Source organism: Xenopus laevis, chromosome 1S (assembly GCF_017654675.1).
Source record: "Xenopus laevis strain J_2021 chromosome 1S, Xenopus_laevis_v10.1, whole genome shotgun sequence".
Taxonomy (NCBI): domain Eukaryota; kingdom Metazoa; phylum Chordata; class Amphibia; order Anura; family Pipidae; genus Xenopus; species Xenopus laevis.
In genome coordinates, this window is record NC_054372.1 from 154,706,681 (window position 1) to 154,728,056 (window position 21,376).

At 39.6% G+C, this 21,376-nt stretch overlaps 1 protein-coding gene across 1 annotated transcript; it reads left to right on the top strand.

The window, feature by feature from the left end:
• The first annotated feature begins 13,402 nt into the window (after positions 1–13,402).
• Positions 13,403–16,437, top strand: mzt2b.S (mitotic spindle organizing protein 2B S homeolog). Its single transcript, XM_018244257.2, has 3 exons — positions 13,403–13,726; positions 14,983–15,131; positions 15,645–16,437. Exons 1-3 carry the CDS (start codon positions 13,521–13,523, stop codon positions 15,800–15,802), a joined length of 513 nt encoding a protein of 170 aa, XP_018099746.1. The 5' UTR covers positions 13,403–13,520; the 3' UTR covers positions 15,803–16,437.
• Positions 16,438–21,376: the final 4,939 nt, after the last annotated feature.

The window sequence follows — 21,376 nt, forward strand, 5'->3', positions numbered from 1 at the left end:
AATGCTCAGGACCTAAGGTTTTCTGGATAAGAGATCTTTCCCTTATTTGGACCACCAAACCTTAACCATAAGAAAATTAAGCTGGCACAAACCAGACTACAGTCAACTTCTGCTGCTAAGATTATTTATTAAAAAGTTATAGCACCCATAGTGCAAACAAATTTGTATGGGGGCATAATAGGTATAGAGAAGCTAATGCCGAATCCAAGAGGGGGCGATGTAGTGACTTATTCAATTCAAAAATTCAGTTCAAAATCTTTATTGTCAATATACTTGTTACAGTATATTGAAATTTCCGTTTCACCCAGGTTCCCCCCTTTTTTTGGTGCAGACATAAAAACAATTATTTAAAATTATTAAAAATTCAGAAATAAAAACTTTCACAAATGTTTTCAAAAAGAGAGGAGAAATATGTACCATATACTGCTTGAGAAAAGAAGCCAAATTGATTTTTATATGGACACAAGACAACCTAATGAGATGAACCTGGAGTTTGATACATCTTGCTATGTTTAATATCTTTTATGCTTGTACTTATACGATTTATATGGCACCTAAATATTAGTGTAAATATGAATATATGGTAACATATACATATGTAAATTAGGTTGCAATTCATGGTACATACGTTTTTCACTTTGTTTCTGACTTTAAAATACGAGCTTTGTGATTGGAGGTAGTTCCTTTAAATCGTATAAAGCTTTTGTTTGCACTATAGTGCTCTAACTTTTTAATAAATAATCTTAGCAGCAGAAGTTGACTGTGGTCCGGTTTGTGACAACCTAATTTTCTTATGGTCTGAACATGGCATTCTCTGGCATTCTCCGTAAGCTCAAGGTCTGGGGCATGTGGACCCACCGTGGAAGTGCTGAGTTTACTTAATAAAATATTCATCATCTGGTTTTACCCTTTTCTTGGATTTGTTTGTCACCATTCCTTAAAAATAATTAAAAAATTAAACCCCAGAGGATTGATTTGCTTCCAATAAGGATTAATTATCTTAGCTGGCATCAAGTACAAGGAAAATATTACATATATTACAGAGGAAAAAGGAAATCATTTTAAAAAATGTGAATTATTTTTATAATTATATAATGGAGCCTATATGGGAGACGACCCTTCCATAATTCACAGCTTTCTGTATAATGGGTATCCAGACAATGGATTCCATACCTGCACTGAACTACAGGCATTGTATCTCAATGAGTTTGAAAGGTCAAAGTATAATTTTGCAGGGCCTTCTTTTCAATGTTTTGGATAGGGTTCTGTGGAAAATGGAAAGAGAATCGCACAGACACCAAATATGTTGCAGGTGGGGAGCATCCCCTATTTTTTATTGTGACCACCTGTGCATCAACGTTTCGGGGGGGATTAACCCTCCCTTCGTCAGGATGAGTTAGGATAGGGTTCTCCCATCAGAGCTGTAGCCACTCCAGTGGAAATGAACACAAATAATCCAACTCATGCAAAGTAACCTTTCACAACATGTTTTATTAACATTTATAATGTAAATGAAAGGAAAGTCTACTTATAAAAAGGGCATGCATTTGATTCACTACATTTGGATGCCACAATTAGCTGAAAATAAAATCATAGTGAACTGTGTTGTACTGTAATAAGTAAAAATGTGGTTGGAATGATGGACAAAAATTCACTTCCTATAGGTCCCTGAGTAATATAATTTGTGAAGAAACAATTACAGGGTAACAGTAGGGCATATGAAAGCCAATAAAGAAATTCTACAAAAAATCCCTCTAGTCTATGCTGGAGTATTTCAAAATTGTGCAGTTTAATTAATGGCGCTATATATATATATATATATAAATATATGCATGACATTTTCTCTGGATAGATATGTAAAACATTTAACTGCTATGGTAGCAGTTTCCAATCAATCGGTCAATGAGCTGTGTACAGCTGATTATGTATGACGTGTAATTGTGTATGGTGTGAGATGTAAGACTTATGTATGGTGGGAGGTGTAATTGTCTAGGGTCTGATAATCTATGGTACCCATGTAATTAAATTTACTGTGGAATAAGTGGAATAATGGATTCAGCTCATGTATGTTTGAGTTTGGGGCACTGGTTTTTAAAGGTAATAGTATAAGCTGAATAGGACTAATTAAGCTAACATATCATTCTCAACTACAGGCTGTCCTATAGTTAAAGGAAAAGGAAAGTCATATTGCACTTGGGGGTGCCAACTGTTAGGCACCCCCAAGTGATTGTATTTACTTACCTGAAACCCCGGGCTGGTGCTCCTATCAGCAGAAAACTGCATCGGCTCGGAGTTCTTCCAGTGAGCACCAGTGAGTGATCGTTCTTCCAGTGAGTGATCGTCTTCCGGCTTCTTCTTTCTTCTCGTAGCTGCGCATGCTCAGTAGAGTGAAAGGCCCAGCTATTTCGTTTGACTGCGATCATCTTCCGGCTTCTTCTTTCTTCTCACGGCAGCGCATGCGCAGTAGAGTGAAAGGCCGAACTTTAACTAAAAAGTCAGCTATTTCGTTCGACTGCGCATGCGTCTGCCCCAGGAAATTTGAAGAAAGAAGAAGCTGGAAGAGGATCGCTCTGTGGTGCTTGCTGTATTAACCCCTGGGCCGGTGCAGTTTTCTGCTGATAGGAGCACTGGCCCGGGGTTTCAGGTAAATAAATACAATCACTGCCTAACATTTAGCACCCCAAATGCAAGACGACTTTCCTTCTCCTTTAAAAGGGAAAGATGGAGAGAATGTGCCTTTAAAAGTAGACACCCATGTGGTCTTTCAGAACTGGAAGTTGGGGGGGGTGGAGGTAAAGCTTTGTATATCAGTGTCCAAATGTCTTTCTGCTATATCCTCTTATTGCTGCTCTTCTTAACGCTCCACTTACAGAGAACAGAACCGTTTATATCTCCTGGGCTTAACCGGGTTTATGGAGCCAGACTAGTAAGAACTCTACCATGCAGCCTGCCTTTGGCCCATGTCACCCAGAGCTCCATTACTGGACACCACACATTTTTACATGCCACGTGACTCTCTCTCTAAACATTTGCATTCTGGCAGTGGTCAGCTTCTCCATGTCAGTAATTTTGCTAAGCGACCAAAACAAATAGCAGACCAATCACATAGGTTCCTACAGGTGGTTGCCATAACTACACTGACGGAGACATCCAGCGTTCCGAGGTTGCCAAGATACGCAAGCAGCGAATGTTTTATGCATGTTCGGTCTGCGGACTGGACTAGTACAATGTAAGTGAAGCTTTTGTATTTCTCTATGTAACAGGTGGATGGGTCAGGGTCTGCCTTAACTTTCCTTGGGTTAGTATAGACTGGTTCCAGAACCCGAGCAAGGGGTACAACTCCCAGCAACTCCCAGTAGGCACAATATAATTAGACTTAAAGTGGGGCACCCGCTTATGGTATGGAGGAAGGGTTTATCACTTGGTATAAGCACACATAGTATTCACTCTTGATCAAATAACTTTGGGTGCCAGTGGTTCTTTAAAACAGCAGCACGATTTATTGAACTGATGGTACATTTCTTAATGGTCAGTCACATATTCAAGGTGTACTGTATGCTCAGATGTTACAATCCATGAACAGGTAGTGGCAGCAGGTCATTTATATAAATATACTGTATTACTCATGGATTCTGTCTGATCCTTCGGTGCACCACTTGAGTCCCTAACTTGACGGCCTTGTCACAGTAGGCTGCTAACCCTTCACTAAACTCCTTGTTGGAGCCTTAGCTTCTCACTAACTTTCCTGGACCTATCTGTCACTCCTATAGTGACCTATTATAGTTTCTGACCTGACACTTGCTTGCTCCTATACTGAGGCCTACCTCCAACTCAGGCCCTCCCAGCTACACCCCACCTCCTCCAGCGAGTGAAGGCATTAGAAAGAAAGGGAACACATGGCAACATCCCTTTTTATGACCTCTGGGGAACTACTCCCCCTCCCCTATGGGAAAAAGAACCTAGCTTACCTGGCTAGCATATTCCCTGGGGTAAAGGAAAACCTTACACTCCTACATTTATTATCAGAATTTACTGTATAGCTTAACCTGCAGAGCACTTGCACACAATTTATACTGGCAATCGCCTGGTGTATGTAACTAAATGTACTTAAGTGATATGTATAGTAGCTTCAGCTGGGCACAACTGAGGTGCCTACCGTGTTAACCTTCATTACAACAGACCAATTGCAAGTGCTATAACTAGAAGTAAATGAACGCCACTGCAGTAACTATGAAGTATTAGGAAGGTTCTGTAAAGATGTATTAAAACTACCTCAGTTACAGTTAGTGCCCCACTGCCCCCCATAGTCGATTCCACTATAGCTGCACCCCCTGTTCCTACTTTTAGCCAGTGTTCCCTTGTTTTCTGCTGTGCAAGTGCATTTAGACTTTCCATAATACAGACCTCTAATATCCACTTTCTGCAAGGTCAGGACCTGTAGCACCTCTTCCATAGTATATTAGGAATCCAAAAGGACTCTTGCCTATCTGATTTATTTGCTTCGCTACTAAAAGTATGGCAGTACATCACCCTTGCTTATATCTCACAATCAATACAATAAATTACCTTTGAGGTGTAATTTATAATTTATATTCATAGCTGTAGAATCCCATTAATAACAGAGAGTCCCACATGCTGAGTTCAGGTGGATCAAAGATGTAGTGCTGCATTTAAAAGGAAACTAAACCCCATAAAAATTGGATCTTACTATTCTATATGGCTGATGTGTGCTTACATCGGCTCTATGCAAACTAATTGCTGTTCCACTCCGTGCCCTTTATAGTTGATTCCAAAAGCGTAAGAATGCGCATTGTCTTAAGGGTGTCATGGTGCTGCACAATGCTGAACCAATAAAGGTGCTCAAAGATAATGTACAAGAAAGACTACTTTATGCAGGGGTACAGTAGTGAAAATAAGAATTGAACATGTCAACGTTTTTCTCAGTAAATATATTTCTAATGGGGTATTGATGTGAAATTTACACCAGATGTCAGTAACAACCCAAGTTATGCACACATACAAAGAAATCAAAACAAATAAGTCCTTAAATTAAGTTATGTATAATAAAGTGGAATGACACAGGGAATAAGTACTGAACACATGAAAAAAGGAGGTGCAAAAACGAATGGAAAGCCAAGAAACCTGCCGAAATCTGTGAGTATATGGAAAGCAAAATCAGTGCAAATTAATATCAGCTGGGTTAGTCCTAATTGATGGCCTGTAAAAAGGTTTCTCATTATGAAGGTATCACACAAGAAGCATCTCATGATGGGTGAAAGCACAGAGCTCTCTCAATACCATTGCAACGTTATTGTTGCAAAACATACTGATGGCATTGGTTACAGACGTATTTCTAAGCTTCTGAATGTTCCAGTGAGCATTGTTGGGGCCATAATCCTTAAGTGGAAATAACATTATTACACCCTAAACCGGCCATGGCCAAGTGCTCCTTGCAAGATTTCTGACAGAGGAGTCAAAAGTATAATTAGAAGAGTTGTCCAAGAGCCAAAGATCTGCATTAGCAGCTACGGTTATTTAAAAGAAAACAATAAGTAATGCACTCAGCTGACATGACCTCGATGCAGCTCACTATGCAAGACTCCACCACTGAAGAAGAAGCATGTTGAAAATTGTTTAAAGAGGACATGATAGAATGCTCATTTCTCATTCAGAAATAAAAGTGATCTACATGGACATTTTTTTGGAACTATTAAAAATGGGTTTTTATACCTGTTGGAAATTTTAAGCCATGTTGGTTTTGCTGTTATGGAATGAAAGATTCTCTAAAACCTTTGAATCTGCTTTTTCCAGGGTGTGGCAGCATAAAACATTGAACATTATGTTTGTCAGGCTTGTCCTTTACATTCCAATCAGAAGAGATGACAGATTTTCCCTACTGTCTTCAAGGCACTAAACAATCAATGTTGAAGTGCCTGGACTGAATGATTTTCCATCACAACGAGGAGCTTATCACTTTGAATTCTGTCCGTTCATACTTTTACATAATATGTCATTTCAGTTTGAGAGCTAATTAGTCTTCTCTCAAACAGCCTTAATAATAAACCTAACTAATTAATGATGTGTGCTTTGTGGAGTCCTATAGCTAATCAGCCCAATTTTAATTACACTGTGCAGGTGAGGTTTGCTTTATTAGCGGTGTGACCAAGGGATGCTGTATGTTTCCTATTACCAGCTCTTTATATCCTGTCCTGTTTAATGCAACAAAAGTATACTTAACACAATACAAGTCCTATAGACTGAACAAATGTTGAAAAGTGGGTATTCAGTCCCTTTAATACCCATCACTGATTTACTCTCCGGGTTCTTACCATGTGCAGTATTCCTACCTGGTGTACATCAGCTACCATGCATCCTAGGGTAGCACTCCACACATATGCTTTTCCATGAACATAAAGGATAAAGAGGGCCAGGCTAGCGGAGTCAGAAAGGCAAGAGGTAATTGAGCATGGGGCTGTTAGATCTGTTTTTGAATTTATTAAACTTTCCAAAGTTTTTTGATACTCAAAAAAGTACATTGACACATATATCAAAACTGATTACTGTGTCAGTTCATCAGATCAGTTGCACATGGCAGTGTCACGGTATATGCACAGCAGGCAGCATGTACAGGGCTTTTCTGCTCTTGTAGCCCCTGGCACTCCCTAGGTTGTTGGTATGCATGCAAAGTGGGAGTTTTCCAGGGGACATCTACTTGCTCCTCACCACTCGCCCTTTATAAATATAGTACAGGTATGTGATCCCATTATCCAGAAAGGCCATCTCCCATATACAGGTATGGGATCTGTTATCCGGAAACCTGTTATCCAGAAAGCTCGGATTTACGGAATGGCTGTCCCCCATAGACTCCATTTTATCCAAATAATTCAAATTTTTGAAAATGATTTCCTTTTTCTCTTTAATAATAAAACAGTACCTTGTACATGATCCAAACTAAGACATAATTAATCCTTATTGGAGGTAAAACCAACCTATTGGGTTTATTTATTTATTTTCTGGCATTTTGTAGCTGTGGCAAGTAGCTGCTACTAGTAGCTCCGTGTGTCTTTACCCTTAAGGTTGCACAGCCAGCCTGATACAAACTGCAGGGTGAGTTGCTAAAATGTTAATGAAATAAAGCAAAGTTTAATCAAATGTTGCAATGAAACCATCAATCCTGAAACAATATGGATCAAAATCTGATGATTAGGGCACAGGAATCTGAATGACCTAGAGTGGGTCTGGACTCTGGATCTGAGGGCCTTGGAGTTCTACTAAACTCATGTAAATCACTCCATAAACAACCACTGCCACTTGCAAACAGACGAGGGTATTCAATATAAGCATTTTTATATCCTTAGCAATGATTTCTAAAAACATAAAAGGAGATATAAGCAACTATAAACATTGATATTACAGTTAAAATATGCTTACACCAGTAGTCATTTATGAAAATACTTTTATTTTCTGTGTGATTCCTATGTAGAACTTCAGATGCTTCTCTTGCCCTCTCAGAAACCTGAAGACCAACAAATGGATCACTGTGATTACCTATGTAGGGAACAGTGTTTTGCTCAAGCTAAGAAACATGCCACTAAAATTAAACAGTACTGTAGTGATAATATATAATATAATGTGTAACTTGGGGTTCCCCAGAATTACAGCATTGTTACAGTTACAATGGGGGGAGTCTTACAAATAGTAAGTTAGGTTGAAAAAACACATACATTCATCAAGTTCAACCTTTGAAATCTATTTTAACCTGCCCAACTGCCAGTTGATCCAGAGGAAGGCAAAAAACCCCATCTGAAGCCTCTCCAATTTGCTTCAGAGGGGGAAAAAATTCCTTCCTGACTCCAAAATGGCAATTGGACCAGTCCCTGGATCAACTTGTACTAAGAGCTATCTCCCATAACCCTGTATTCCCTCACTTGCTAAAAAGTCATCCAACCCCTTCTTAAAGCTATCTAATGTATCAGCCTGTACAACTGATTCAGGGAGAGAATTCCACATCTTCACAGCTCTCACTGCAAAGAACCCCTTCCGAATATTTTGGTTGAACCTCTTTTCTTCTAATTGGAATGGATGACCTTGTGTCAACTGGAAGGACCTACTAGTAAATAGCATTAGAGCATTCAGAGCCAGGCCAACCCGGGCAGGCGCCCTAGGCAACCTGACGGGCCACGGCGCCGGCTCTGTGCGCGCTCGACTGTGCATTTCTGCGCAAGCCACCAGCGGCAGTCGGGGAGAGACGGGACCGGACACGGGGTAGGCGACAGAGCAGGTACGTGCCTGGCGCCCCCTCAGCTTTGCGCCCTAGGCACGTGCCTACTCTGCCTACTCTGCCTACCCCTAGTTCCGGCCCTGAAAGCATTAGAGAGAGTAGGTGCATGACTTTCCATTTATCAACATTGAATCTCATTTGCCACTTAGCTGCCCAGATTGCCAGTTTGCCAAGATCGTGTTGCAAGAATGCCACATGCTGGATGGAATTAATTGGGCTGGATAGTTTTGTGTCGTCTGCAAACGCTGATGCATTACTTACAATACCCTCCCCTAAGTCATTAAAGGAGAAACAAACCCCTTATTAAAAAAACCCTACCCCCTACCATACATAGACTCCCTCCTGAGAAAATCAGAAATAGGGGCTGGTCTAAAACTGACCAAAGCTCTCTTAGAACCCAGGGATGTATGCCATCAGGCCCTGGAGCATTGTTTACATTAATTTTTATTAAAGCTTTATGGATCATATCCTGAGTCAGCCACTGACTAGATTGAGCTGAGCCATCAGTGCAGCTATAAAGTGAGCCTGGGAACTCAGACTCCTCTATTGTATACACTGAAGAAAAGAACTGATTTGGCACATTTGCCTTTTCTGTATCTGTTACAACCATATTGGTACCATTATTTAAAGGAGCAACACTTTCAACCTGCATCTTTTTACTATTAATATACTTAAAAAACTTTTTGGGGTTAGTCTTAGCCTCCACTGCTATGCACTCTTCATTTCCTTTCTTTGCCTTCCGGATTTCAGCAACAGTCAAGTTTAAAAAAAGTAGAAGAGACCAGACATAAAAAGACAGACAATTCTACAGCAGGTAAGAATATGTGAGATCCTACAGAGGCTTTTTGTAAAGGTCTGTGAAATTAAAAATAGCACCTTGTGATGTTGCACTGATATTTAGCACAGACAGAAAAACAATTTGAACCCAAAAGTGACTCCATTAAAGGAACTTTCTTGGAAAATGGCTTTTTTATTAGACATCTTGTAATTAAAGGATTTTCTGAAGGGATACATGAGTTTCTGAATAAAGCCCATACTTAGAGGCTTATTTACTAATGGTTGGATTTTAGTGTTTTTAGAGGTTTTTGAAATCACGAGTGAACTCTAAAAAATGCCCTAAAAAATATGAATACCTTGAAAACCTCTAGAGTTATTGGGACAATTCTTAGTGAAAAAAATCCAAAAAAACTCTAAAAGTCCGAATTTATTTAAAGCGGTCCAATAAGATTAGTGCAGCAATTTCTGCCTTCAGGCCCAAGCTTTCCACAGTGACATTTTGTGCAGAGCAGGGTCTTGATACCCTCTGTTTCTATACTGCACCATGCTATGCTACTCAGTTTGGCTGTACTTTAATATCTTGCTGATGCATTGAAAAGGGGAACTGTAACTCTGGGATGCACATCACTGAACTGAGAAGGACAAAGTCAAGAAACATTTGCTTTTTTAAAACCTTCCTTATTGCCTGCCTTCTCTGCTTTTGAGCTGTCACTTCTTATATCCTGCCATCTTGTGGGTGCAGGACTGCAGGACAACATTGATCTCAAAAATGTAGGTCATTATTAAGCTTTTATGATCTCAAGCATGGAATGACATTGCTGATGAAAATAATTCAGGAAGCAACACGTGTAAAAGGTTTATTTTATTGCATTGGACCTGTATTAATCATTGGACCTAAATGCATACCATGGAATAACTTTTTTTTCTGTTATAAGATTGCAAAAACCTTAATAAAAATGTAGTTACAAAAAAAAAATAATACAGGAAGGATTTCATACAGCTTAAGAGGTGAATAACGTGAGATAAAAGAGAGCTGCTTTCTATAGAAAATTCTATTTTCTCCAAAGGAAAACCTCTGGGCGCTCTTTCTGAGTCATAAAGGGTCAATTTCTGAAGCAAATTGGCATGTTTTTGCCAACAATGCAGAGTTTCTTCCCACAATTCAGTGTCATTGTGGCCAAGTACAGCACCACATTCTCCACAATTGTGTACACTATAAAAAAAATAAACCCAGTTGTGGCAGCATTTATCAGACTCATGTTGTAGCTAAAACTTTTGTGGCAGGGAAGCTATCACATTTGGCATTTGCTGTTAAAACGGCACACGTGACAGTAGCTTCAGGGTTTCTTTGCGTCAATAAGCACATGATTTTGTAACAAACGAATGGGTGCTTAGAGCAATAATGCGGAAGTGTATGGAGGTTGTTCAAATTCAAGTACATTTAATGGCCTTGCGTCATTCTAAGTTAAGATGTATTGCATTCGTTAATGAGCCCAAGAAACTCATTCATTACAAATTAGCTTAGCTGAAGCACTCTTCACTGAAACTAAAATAGTTCTTTCTAACATAAATTCCTGTAAATAGCTGAGTCAGTATGGGATTGTTTCTCCTGTTAGAAAGGTCAGTGAGCACTAATGTGTCTTCATTCTTTATAAATTCTTTATAGATTGGTTTGTTTGACCAAATCTTCTGGCGATAAACTGGAGCAATCAAAATGTCTGGAATTATATTTAGTTTCTTATTTGTGGCACATTAAGGGGGTTATTTTACTAAAATTTGCATTTTCTGATTATTTTATTAAAACAACTTCAACCAAACTGCCATCCACAATTTTACCTTATTTATCAATAAATGAACTCGAAAAAATCTGGTGTGGGAAAAGACTTGATAAAATTGTTAATAAAAATCTTTACGATTTTTTAGGATTTGACACACAAAAACTTTTTCCAGATTTTCCAGATTTCAAAGATTTTTTTCCAGATTATCATACTAAACCCATCTCAGATCATGATATCTTCCAATTATAAAAGGAACATCTGCCACTGACCTCTACATAACCTCGGCAGGTTTGAGATGGAGGTTTTTTTTATTCAGACTTTTAGCAACTTCAGGGTATGATGAATCTCGAAAGATTTTAGTTTTTATTCCCTGTGAAAATATTGTGTTTTCTCCTTTAAAACTTCGACCAAAAAAATTCTGACTTTAGTGAATAACCTCCTAAATTTAGCCATGGCACACAGGAACCTACTGTACCTATGAATTTGGAGTTTACCACTTGGACCCAGGACATTTATACTTGCAGTAAAGTCTGTTTAAGAAATAACAATTTGATTTTGTCCTTACATTAAGGGGCACATTTACTTTACACATTAATGAACCCTTGATATTCAACCCTCGAAGTTAAATCCTTCGAATATCGAAGTCGAAGGATTTAGCGCAATTCGTTCGATCGAACAAACAAAGGAATAATCGTTTGATCTAACGATTAAATCCTTCGAATCAAATTGGGACAAGGAATCGCCTTGGGAAGGTAATAAAGGAAGGGAAGGTAATAAAAGGAAAGAAAATATTGCCTGAGACAACTCTGGCTGAAGTTTGGGGATAATTCATGAATACAAGGGCCTGAGGATACCAGAGGAGTGAGCAACAAAGGCACTTTGACTTTGTTATAATATTTGCTGCTGTGTGAGCAATTGTGGAAAGTGTTAACATTATTGAGAACATGACTGTGAATAAAAGTGTTTCTGAGTTTAGCAGCAAGGACTGTGTAGACCTCCAGTTTATTCATCACTACTTATCACGACCATGGTGATGGCAAAGACAAATTACACTACGTTGTCTTCCTACATACACAACGTTGTCAGCCCACAGATATCAGGCAACACATTCCTGCAGTGTGAACGATACAAAGTCATGTTTTTAAAGTCCTTGGGGTTGTCAGTTTTCCATGGGTGCCTTTTAAAAGCATTTCCAGGAATACTTAGGGGAGAAAATAAACATTCAGAGTCAGACTAAATCTCACCATACTTGGGGGCAGATTTATCAAGGGTTGAATTTTCACTTTGACCCTTAATAAATCTGCCCATTAGATTTCAGGCTTAGCCTCTGTAATTCATTGCATTCAATTCACACTGTCAAATACGTTAATATTCATATTGATTGCAAGGCTGTTTTGATTTTCAGCACCCTAGTAGGAGAAGGAAAGGCTTCATGCACTTGGGGTGCCAAATGTTAGGCACCCCCAAGTGATTATATTGACTTACCTGAAACCCCAGACAGTGCTCCTATCAGCAGAAAACTGCACCAGCCCGGGGTTATTCCAGTGAGCTGATGAAGGGTGGGTGTTTCCCCCCCCGAAACGTTGATGTTTGGTGGCTGAATAAAAGGGGATAATCCCCAACTGCACTAATCGGTGTGTGTGCGGATCCGTTTCTTTTACACATTATTCCAGTGAGCACCATGGAGCGATCCTCTTCCAGCTTCTTCTTGCTTCAAATTTCCCGGGGCAAACGCATGCGCAGTTGAACGAAATAGCCGACTTTTCAGCTTTTTGTTCCACTGTGCATGCACAGCTGCGTGAAGAAAGAGGAAGACGGTAGACGATCACACCTTTCAGTTAACTTCAGTAACGTAACTAGAGGGGGGCGGGCCCTGGCGCAGGACGCACAGCCGGCCCCCCGCCCTCTTCCGTACGCCCGGAACTGCATGGGATTCATTGCGTGTGAGCTGCCGGGGGGCCCTGAGGGGGTGCGGGCCCTGGCCCAATCGCACCCCCTACTCCCCCGGTAGTTACGCTACTGTTTAACTTTTTATATGATGTAGAGAGTGATGTTCTGAGACAATTTGCAATTGGTTTTCATTTTTTATTATTTAAGGTTTTTGAGTTATTTAGATTTTTATTCAGCAGCTCTTCTATTAGCATTTTAAGCAATCTGGTTCCCCTAGCAACCATTCATTGATTTGAATATGAGACAGGAATATGAATAGGAGAGGACCTTACTAGAAAAATAAAAAGTAGCAATAACAATACATTTGTAGCCTTACAGAACATTTGCTATTAAGACGGGGTCAGCGACACCCATTTGAAAGCTGGAAAAAGTCAGAAGAAAAAGGCAAATAATTATAAAACTATAAAATTGAAAAGTTGTTTAGAATTGGCAATTCTATAACCAAAAAAAGTTAACTTAAAGGTGAACCACTTCTTTAACAGAAACTGGAGGACTGTCTTCTGTATTGCTCTTCAGCATTGGACAGCTCCAGTAAAACCGCGCTGGCCGTAGGCTCGGAACCAAGGACACTGCAGTATAGTTTCTGCCCGGAGCGCTGCACACACAACTGAGCGCCAGTGTTGCTTGGCAACTGAGAGATCTACTACCGGCGGCCTTGGGCGTGAATACAGCAGGCGCTGTGGTGCAGCGTCGATTTTTGTGACAGCAGCTCGCAGCCTATTGGCTACTAGTCAATGTTGCGGGGACAGACAGCGGGGTCCCAGGCAATGGCTTCCTCTCAGGCGGCGGGGCCTGGGTCAAGCCCGGATGCCTTAGTGTCAGTGAGCGGGACGGTGCAGAAGTACGTAGCCAAGAAGAAGAAGGTGCTAAACCCGGAGGAGGCCGAGCTGTACGAGCTGACCCACGCGGCTGGGATTGTTCTAGACCAGGAGGTGTTTAAGTAAGTGCTGCAGCAGGGTTAGTCCTCCTCGTTACCTGCTGGACATGCCGCTCTTTACATTTACCTATCCGCCCTATCTTGTCCCCCGGCCTAATAAACCCCCAGCGAGCGCACAAAGGCCGGGGAATTCATTCAGACACATAACTATGCCATAGCGTCTTCCTATATAAACTCAACCACTCGTTATCCTTATTATCCTTATTATTATTCTTCTTCTTATTATTATTATTATTGAGTGTGTGTGTTAGGCTGACGCCGTGTCAGGCCCTGTTTGGCCCAGGCTTTCTTATCTGCTAACATTACATTACCCTTGTACCGAACTTTATCCTCCAGAACACCTAGCAAACGTCAGTGCAGATAATGTCACACTCCCATTGGGCATCATTCGGTCCCCAGTACATCTTTATGGGGCCACCCAGCAGGCCAAGCACCACAAACATATTTTGTGGAAAATTCGACACTCTGAGCAAAAACGCAGGCGGCACATCGGATGCGACAGAAATAAGGTAAGAGATGGAAATATTGGATGAAGTCGCAGCATTGAACCGATGCAACACGACTGTCGGTGCTGCATCTGACAGTTGTGTCGCATCAGTTCAACGCTGCAACACCATCCGACAATGCTATTACTTACCTTATTCTGTCGCATCCGACGTGACACCTGCGTTTTTGCGCAGCCTGTCGGATTGCGTCGAAATCGCCCTTGAAGTCTTTTTATTTATACGTCTTTAAATATAGAAGGAATGGGGGCATAGGAAACAATCAGCAGCTGGACTGACCTGATAGGGAACTGAAGCCTGTCCTTGCTCGTGTATTTACCCTCTTCTGGGCCCGGGTGTAGGATGTGTATCCCAGCCCCCCCTTCAGACTCACATTTTCCTTAATGCGGTTGTGGTCTCCGGCAGGCCCCAAATGGGAACAGGCCCAGGTGCAATCGCTCCCCTGGTAGTTACGCCACTGTGTGATTTCAATTTGAAAAGTCCAAAACTGGCTTGTTGCTGGTTACAGGCTGAGCTGGTATTGGCCTTTCCTCTCATGACAAATGTGTGTTTTGCAGCAAAAAGGGTAGAGCTGTTAGGGTGAGCATACAGGGAGTTTATAGTTTAGTTTTAAGTGAAGTAATATTTGTTGGTCAATCGTGTATTACAGGTTAGCAGAAGTCAGAAGTAAAGTTATAAATGGAAAGTTTATTTAAAAAAAAATAATGAATATGATGAGACAAATATACACCTAAATGTAATGTATTACATCAACAGAATTCTTGTGGATCTATTAAAGATGAATGTAGCCCCATTAGCAGTTTTCCAGATGCTGAAGTCAATGTGTGCTGGACATAAGATAACGGATACAGTTTCTGCCATTAGCAGCTCTATATCATTAGCACCCAGTCATTCTGATGTTCGAGGTAAGAAATGTATTTGTCTCTATTTCAGAGTTTCTTTGAATGAGCAAATGTTTTATTCCTAAATAACAGTGACTATGTATGCTTATGTATGTATAACTTAACTTTAACTTTGTAAAGCGCTGTTAAGGAGCCGCAGCGCTGTACAGTGCATAAAAGAACAATATATAAAAGGATACATGTGGGAGACAAATCACATAATAAATATTTACAGAATCATGGGACAAAGAGCTTAAGTGCTATGTAGTAAGAGACATAGTGGGAAGGAGGTCCCTGCCCCATAGAGCTTACAGTCTAAGTGGATGGGAGGCTAACATTAGGACTAGGCTAATGTTCTAGACTTATGCTTATGTCTAGTTTCAACCATAAGTGGGCATATTTGTTATGCTAGGTGTTATCTTTTTCTGCATGACACACATACGTATGAGAAATATTTAATTTACAGGAACACTAGCAATTCCTTTTTTATCTGTTTCATTCTATGCGTTACCATTAATTCAACGTATTGGGCTGCAGGAAGAAACAAACTGAATCCGACAACCATTACGACTCAAGGTCCAGGAGAACGGAGCTGCAGAGAAGGATCTAGCCAGAGAATTCCACGTCAGCCTAGTGGCAGTCGCATGCAGAAGAGCAGCAGCTCTGGGAAAAGCAGCGGAGGAAGCAGCACATAGTACATCCGGCACCCTTCTGCTGCAGCACGGTTTCAATCAGTGCAGGAATCTGAGCCTCTGTTAAGATCATTAGCTAATGTTCTAGACCTGTTTTACTATAGTTCTCGAAATGCCTAGTTCGGGGCTCCCCAACTTTTTTTTTTACCCATAAGAAACGCAAGCATGGGTTGAGCAAAATAAGTGCTGCATCGGACATTTGTTAGCTCCAATGTGGACTAGAAGAATACAGAAGGCTCTGTTTGGCAGTATACCTGGTCTTTGTGCAACTAACACTTATCTCGAAACCAGGAATCTGCTTTGAGGCCACTGGGAGCAACATGTTGTTAACAGGCCACTCGTGGGGATCACTGGCCTTTAGTATTATGGACATACGGCTGGCATATGATTCAGCTGTAATCTCATGAATTTGAGATTGTTTCTTTATACTGCAATTATTTGTCACATGAATTGCACTGACAGTACTCTCTGTTGTCTAAAGCAAGGCCTAGTCCTGATGCAAGAATTAGCAGACTCAGGGCTCCTTCCTACTTTGCATACGTTGCAGCCCCAATTAAGTTGCAGTCAAATCACTGCAACATTTTAAAGCTAAAATGCTCCACGGACATTTATTAAAATTAAATGGGTTGTTCACCTTCCAAACACTTTTTTCAATTCAGTTGTTTTTGGATTGTTACTGTTTTTCCAAAATCTAAGTTTAAAGTTTAATGTTCGTGACTGGTGTTTGAGTCTGGCACCTCAGTAATTCAGGCGCAGATTCTGAACTGTTACAATTTTGCAACATTTAGTTGATACAATTCTCAGCAGCATTTCTGGAATATTAGCAACTATTGTATCAATTCTAACAGCTGTAATAAAACCCAGAGATTCTGCTCTGCAGGGACAAAGATAAGAAATGTATCTAAATATCCATTTAGAACAGTTTACAGGGTCGACGACCCCCCCCCAGAGCTGCTTCAAAAGGTGAAAAATGACACTGTACACTTCAATAGAAAAATTATGACACATAGAAAAAAGGAAAGTAAAGTGAAAAGTTGTTATTTCTTGTGATCTATCTGAAAGCAACTAGTTGTTTGAAGGTGAACAATCCCTTTAAAGGAAATGCAAACCTCCAAATAAAAATCACATTTCATTTTGTTTTCCGACTACTCTAAGAAAACATGAAGGAGAACAGTCTTTCCTGTCTTTGCTGAGCAGAGCAACATCGGAACATTTCTAATTTTTTTCTGAACTGTAGTTTTCCCCTACTGTACAGTCGTAATACTGACCAGTAGGTGGTGCGTAGGTGGTGCTTTGGTTACAAAATTAATTTTACTGAAAGGTGTGCTATAGAGTTATTCTGCTCTATACAGTGTATCTTTTGAGTTTCCAAAGTGAAACCCTTCCAATGTATGCACTGACTGGCAGATTCGGTGCCTATCTGTCATTTGCATTTGCAGACATGTGGCAGACAGCTTTTGTTGGCTTATCTGCACCAGAGGAGAGGCAAGCAATGTGTTCATTTTAGATTTACTCAACAATAGTGTTGCTATACAAAGTAAAACAGAAAAATAATTAACACATACAGGTATGGGATCCTTATCCGAAAACCCGTTATCCATAAGAAAACTTATGGAAGAGCCATGTCCCATAGATTCCGTTTTATCCAAATAATCCAAATGTTCAAAAAATATAAATTTTTTCTCTGTAATAATAAAAAAGTTCCTTGTACTTGTTCCAAACTAAAATATAATTATTCTTTATTGGAAGAAAAACCAGCCTATTGGGTTTATGTCATGTTTATATGATTTTCTAGTAGACTTAAGGTATAAAGATCCAAATTACGGAAAGATCAGTTTTTTCCGGAAAACCCCAGGTCCTAAACATTCTAAACATTCTGGATAACAGGTCCCATAACTGTATAAGAAAAAGTACATTCAGATAAAGAATATTTTTAATTTGGCATCTGATGGGGCATATTTCAGGTGGCGCTCAAAGTCCATTCACTTGAATAAAATATATAGCATGCACTTCACATTTAAGCTACGGAACAGCGTTTTAACTCTCTTATATGCTTATATGGATTTTCTATGATTTATGTCTGTACAGGGCATTGACAGAAGCCTGCTAATGAATGCAGTGGCCTATCTAACTTACCGCTATTTCTTGGTGCTTAAATTTTGAATTGATTTTATTTACAAAACTGCAAAAGCATTATTTTCCCAAAAAAATTATGAGACGGTTTAAATGGATCCCAATCTGTAGGGTAATAGCACACGGCTATTCTGATTGTGCTAGTCCTTTTAAAGGGGAACTATCGCGAAAATGAAAATTTCATATTCACTTCATCTTACTGAAATAAGAAAGTTCCTAAATACAATTGGTTAAAAATTCTGTACCGTTTCTGAAGTAATCAGGTTTATATTCACTATTCCTCTCTCAGCATCTGTTTCTCCTCATTCTGTCTTTGTTCAGGTGTTGGGTGTCTGAATAATCCAATATATCTTTTTAGGGGGACTTATTTTGCTTAGAAGATGTATTAGGGCTCAATCACCAAAAATCCTGTCTTTCTAAATCAGAATTTGTCGAAAAGGCAGTTATTTTGTTAGATTTTGTTTGTACTGGAATCAGTTATTGGAGTGACCTCTAATACATCTGCTAGGAAAGGAGCCCCCCCTATAAGATATATTTGATCATTCATCTGACATCCAACTTCTGAATGAAGACAGAATGAGGAGAAACAGATGCTGAGAGAGGAATAGTGAAGATAAACTTAAATATATCATAAATAATGCAGACTTTTTAATTAACTGTATTTAGAACGTTTTTTACTTCAGTATGAGGACGTTTATGTTAAATTTTGCAAATGATTTCTATAACAATTTAGAGTTTACTGGTTATATTTTTGTTGTGCTGAATATGTAAATACAATTGCGAATAATTAAAATTATTTTAAAAATGCTGCTGGTAAACATTGATTTAACTATACAAATAGTTTTTATCTGTGTGTTCCACCTATTCAATTAAAGGGATTGTAACACTAAAATGTTTTAAGTTGAAAATCAAACCATAATTGAATAGTCCTTTATACAGTGTATGTGTGTCTCTCAACAAGCTGCAAACCACGTGCCAGAGTGCAATGGTTTCCAAATGAGAAAGATAATAGCCGGAGAGCACGTAATTCTTCAATTAAAAGGTCATCTCTTTATTAGCAGAAATTCCTGAACAACATGTTTCGGCTACATCGGCCTTCATCAGGTTCATAAAACACAGTGATACAACAGGCTATTTAATCCCTCACCTCACCAACAACTACATACCCGCTCCACAGTGTGGCCAGGTAGGTACATACATATTAGAAATAGAAGTACTGCCATCTTGTGGCCTACTAGTAATTAGCACCATCAAAGAGTTGCAATTGTGTTGTAGCAAAGATAAAACATATTGACCCATTGTATACAAATATTTGTAGTAGTAACAAAGTATTCTCGTACCAGTATCATGTTATTCTCAGTGTTATAAATACGTAATGTTAGTCCATATAAAGTCCAAAGTATATCTGAAAGAGAAAGATGGAATTTTATTAATAGGCAACAATTATTACAAAAAGCATTTATAGCTCATAGCTTCGTTCATTCCATGAGGTTCGACCGTATCCATTCTGTCTCTCCATCTCGCCTCAGTTAGTAAGAGTAGGCGTTTTCTTTCTCCCCCTCTTTGGGGTAACTGTACTTTTTCCAAGACCAGCCATCTCAGTATAGATGGATTGTGTTTATGCAAATAAAAGTGTTTGCCAACTGGTGTGTGAGTTTTCTTATTATCAGGACTGTAATTGGAAATACTGTAGAATATTTATTTTCCCTAATCCTGATTTTAACCTGTCTTGATGTCTGTCCAATATACATTTTCCCACAGGGGCATTTAAATTCATAAATTACTGAATCTGTGGTAGATATTTTATAACCCTTCAAGGGGTTTGTGATGATATCACCCTTAATTATTGAACTGCAACTCCCACATCACAAACAAGGGAACGTTCCAAATTTTGGAGTACTAAGAAATCTTGTCTTATTATCAGTCTCATGTAAGTCAGCCTTTACCAACTTATCTGCCACATTTTTCCCTCTCTTATAAGAGAATAATGGGATCGATTTACAGTGTTTCCCAAACGTGGGATCTTTTTGCAAAATGGACCAATAATGTAAGACAAAGTTTTTCTAGTTTTTTACTTAATGGTCCAAACTGGCTCACAAACGGAATTTGTTGTTCCACCACCGGCTCAGCCTTTGTCTTAATTAGAAGGCTCGTTCTATCTCTTTTTAAATTTTTTTTTTTTTTTTATCATTCAAAATTTTTATTGTTTTTCAACATGACAATTAAAAAAGATGCAATAAAGTACAACATAAGCACGGCGGCAGATTTGTTTATGTCCCAATACAGTAAGCAATTCTTCACATAACACTTTCAATGTCCGACCACAGTCTGTGATCTAACAGGCGTAGGACTGGATAACAGCATTGCCCTTAGAGGCTCTTGTAAAGGAAAACCTGCCGTGCACGAGATAGCTCAGTGTTATGCTATTCTCGTAGCTAACGTGTAAGGGGGAGGGAAAAACAGATGTTAGAAGAGAAAAAGAAGGAATGGGTGAAGAAAAGGTGAGAAGAGAGACAGATATCCCAACGACAATGTATAGTTACCGAATGACATCATATTACCCACAGTGTTCAAATAGTTCCAGCTTCAGATAAATGAGGCTCAAATTGGGCGTCTTCCAAGTATCGGGTCCACGGGTACCACTCCAGCTCCCCCTCATAGGCCCTGTCTAAGAGAATATGTCTGATGGATTCCATCGCGCGGATCCAGTTTACCTTGGCTATCAGTGATTGTAATCCAGGCAATTGTGGCCGCTTCCAATTAGAAGCTAGGAGGGATCTTGCTGCTGTCAGGATGTGTGTAGCCAATTTATGGGACAATTTAGAAGTAATGTTCTCAATTTTCATGCCCAATAGAAAGGTATGTGGGGTAGCCGGGATAGTGCTATGTAGAATCTCGGAGAGCAGAGAGGCGACCATCTTCCAGAATTCCTGGGCTATTAAACAGGTCCACCAAGTATGGAGGAAGGAGCCTTGGGCACCACATCCTCGAAAACATAAAGCATGTTCCGGGTTACCACTAAATTTACTTAAGCGTGTTGGGGTATAATACCATCGATAGATGATTTTATATGCCCTTTCGCTGGAACATGCACAAATAGACGTTTTTTTGGCCGTTTCCCATATATATGACCATGTCTTATCCGTAATTGGGAGATCCAGATCTGTTTCCCATTTAGTCATGTAAGGCTGACGTATGTCAGTGGTATCCGATGATATGCGGCCGTAAAGTGTGGATATCAGGTGTGTCAGGTATTTGTGGTTGAGACAGATGTTTTCAAAGTATGTCATAGGTTGGGCGTTCTGAGATTTGGTTTCGGTCTCCACATAGTGTCGGATTTGTAAGTAGCGAAAAAAGTGGGGCCGGGGAATGTTATGTTTTTCCCTAAGTTGTTGGAATGAGAGAGTAATTTTATCTGGGCAGAAATCCACTATAGTGACCATG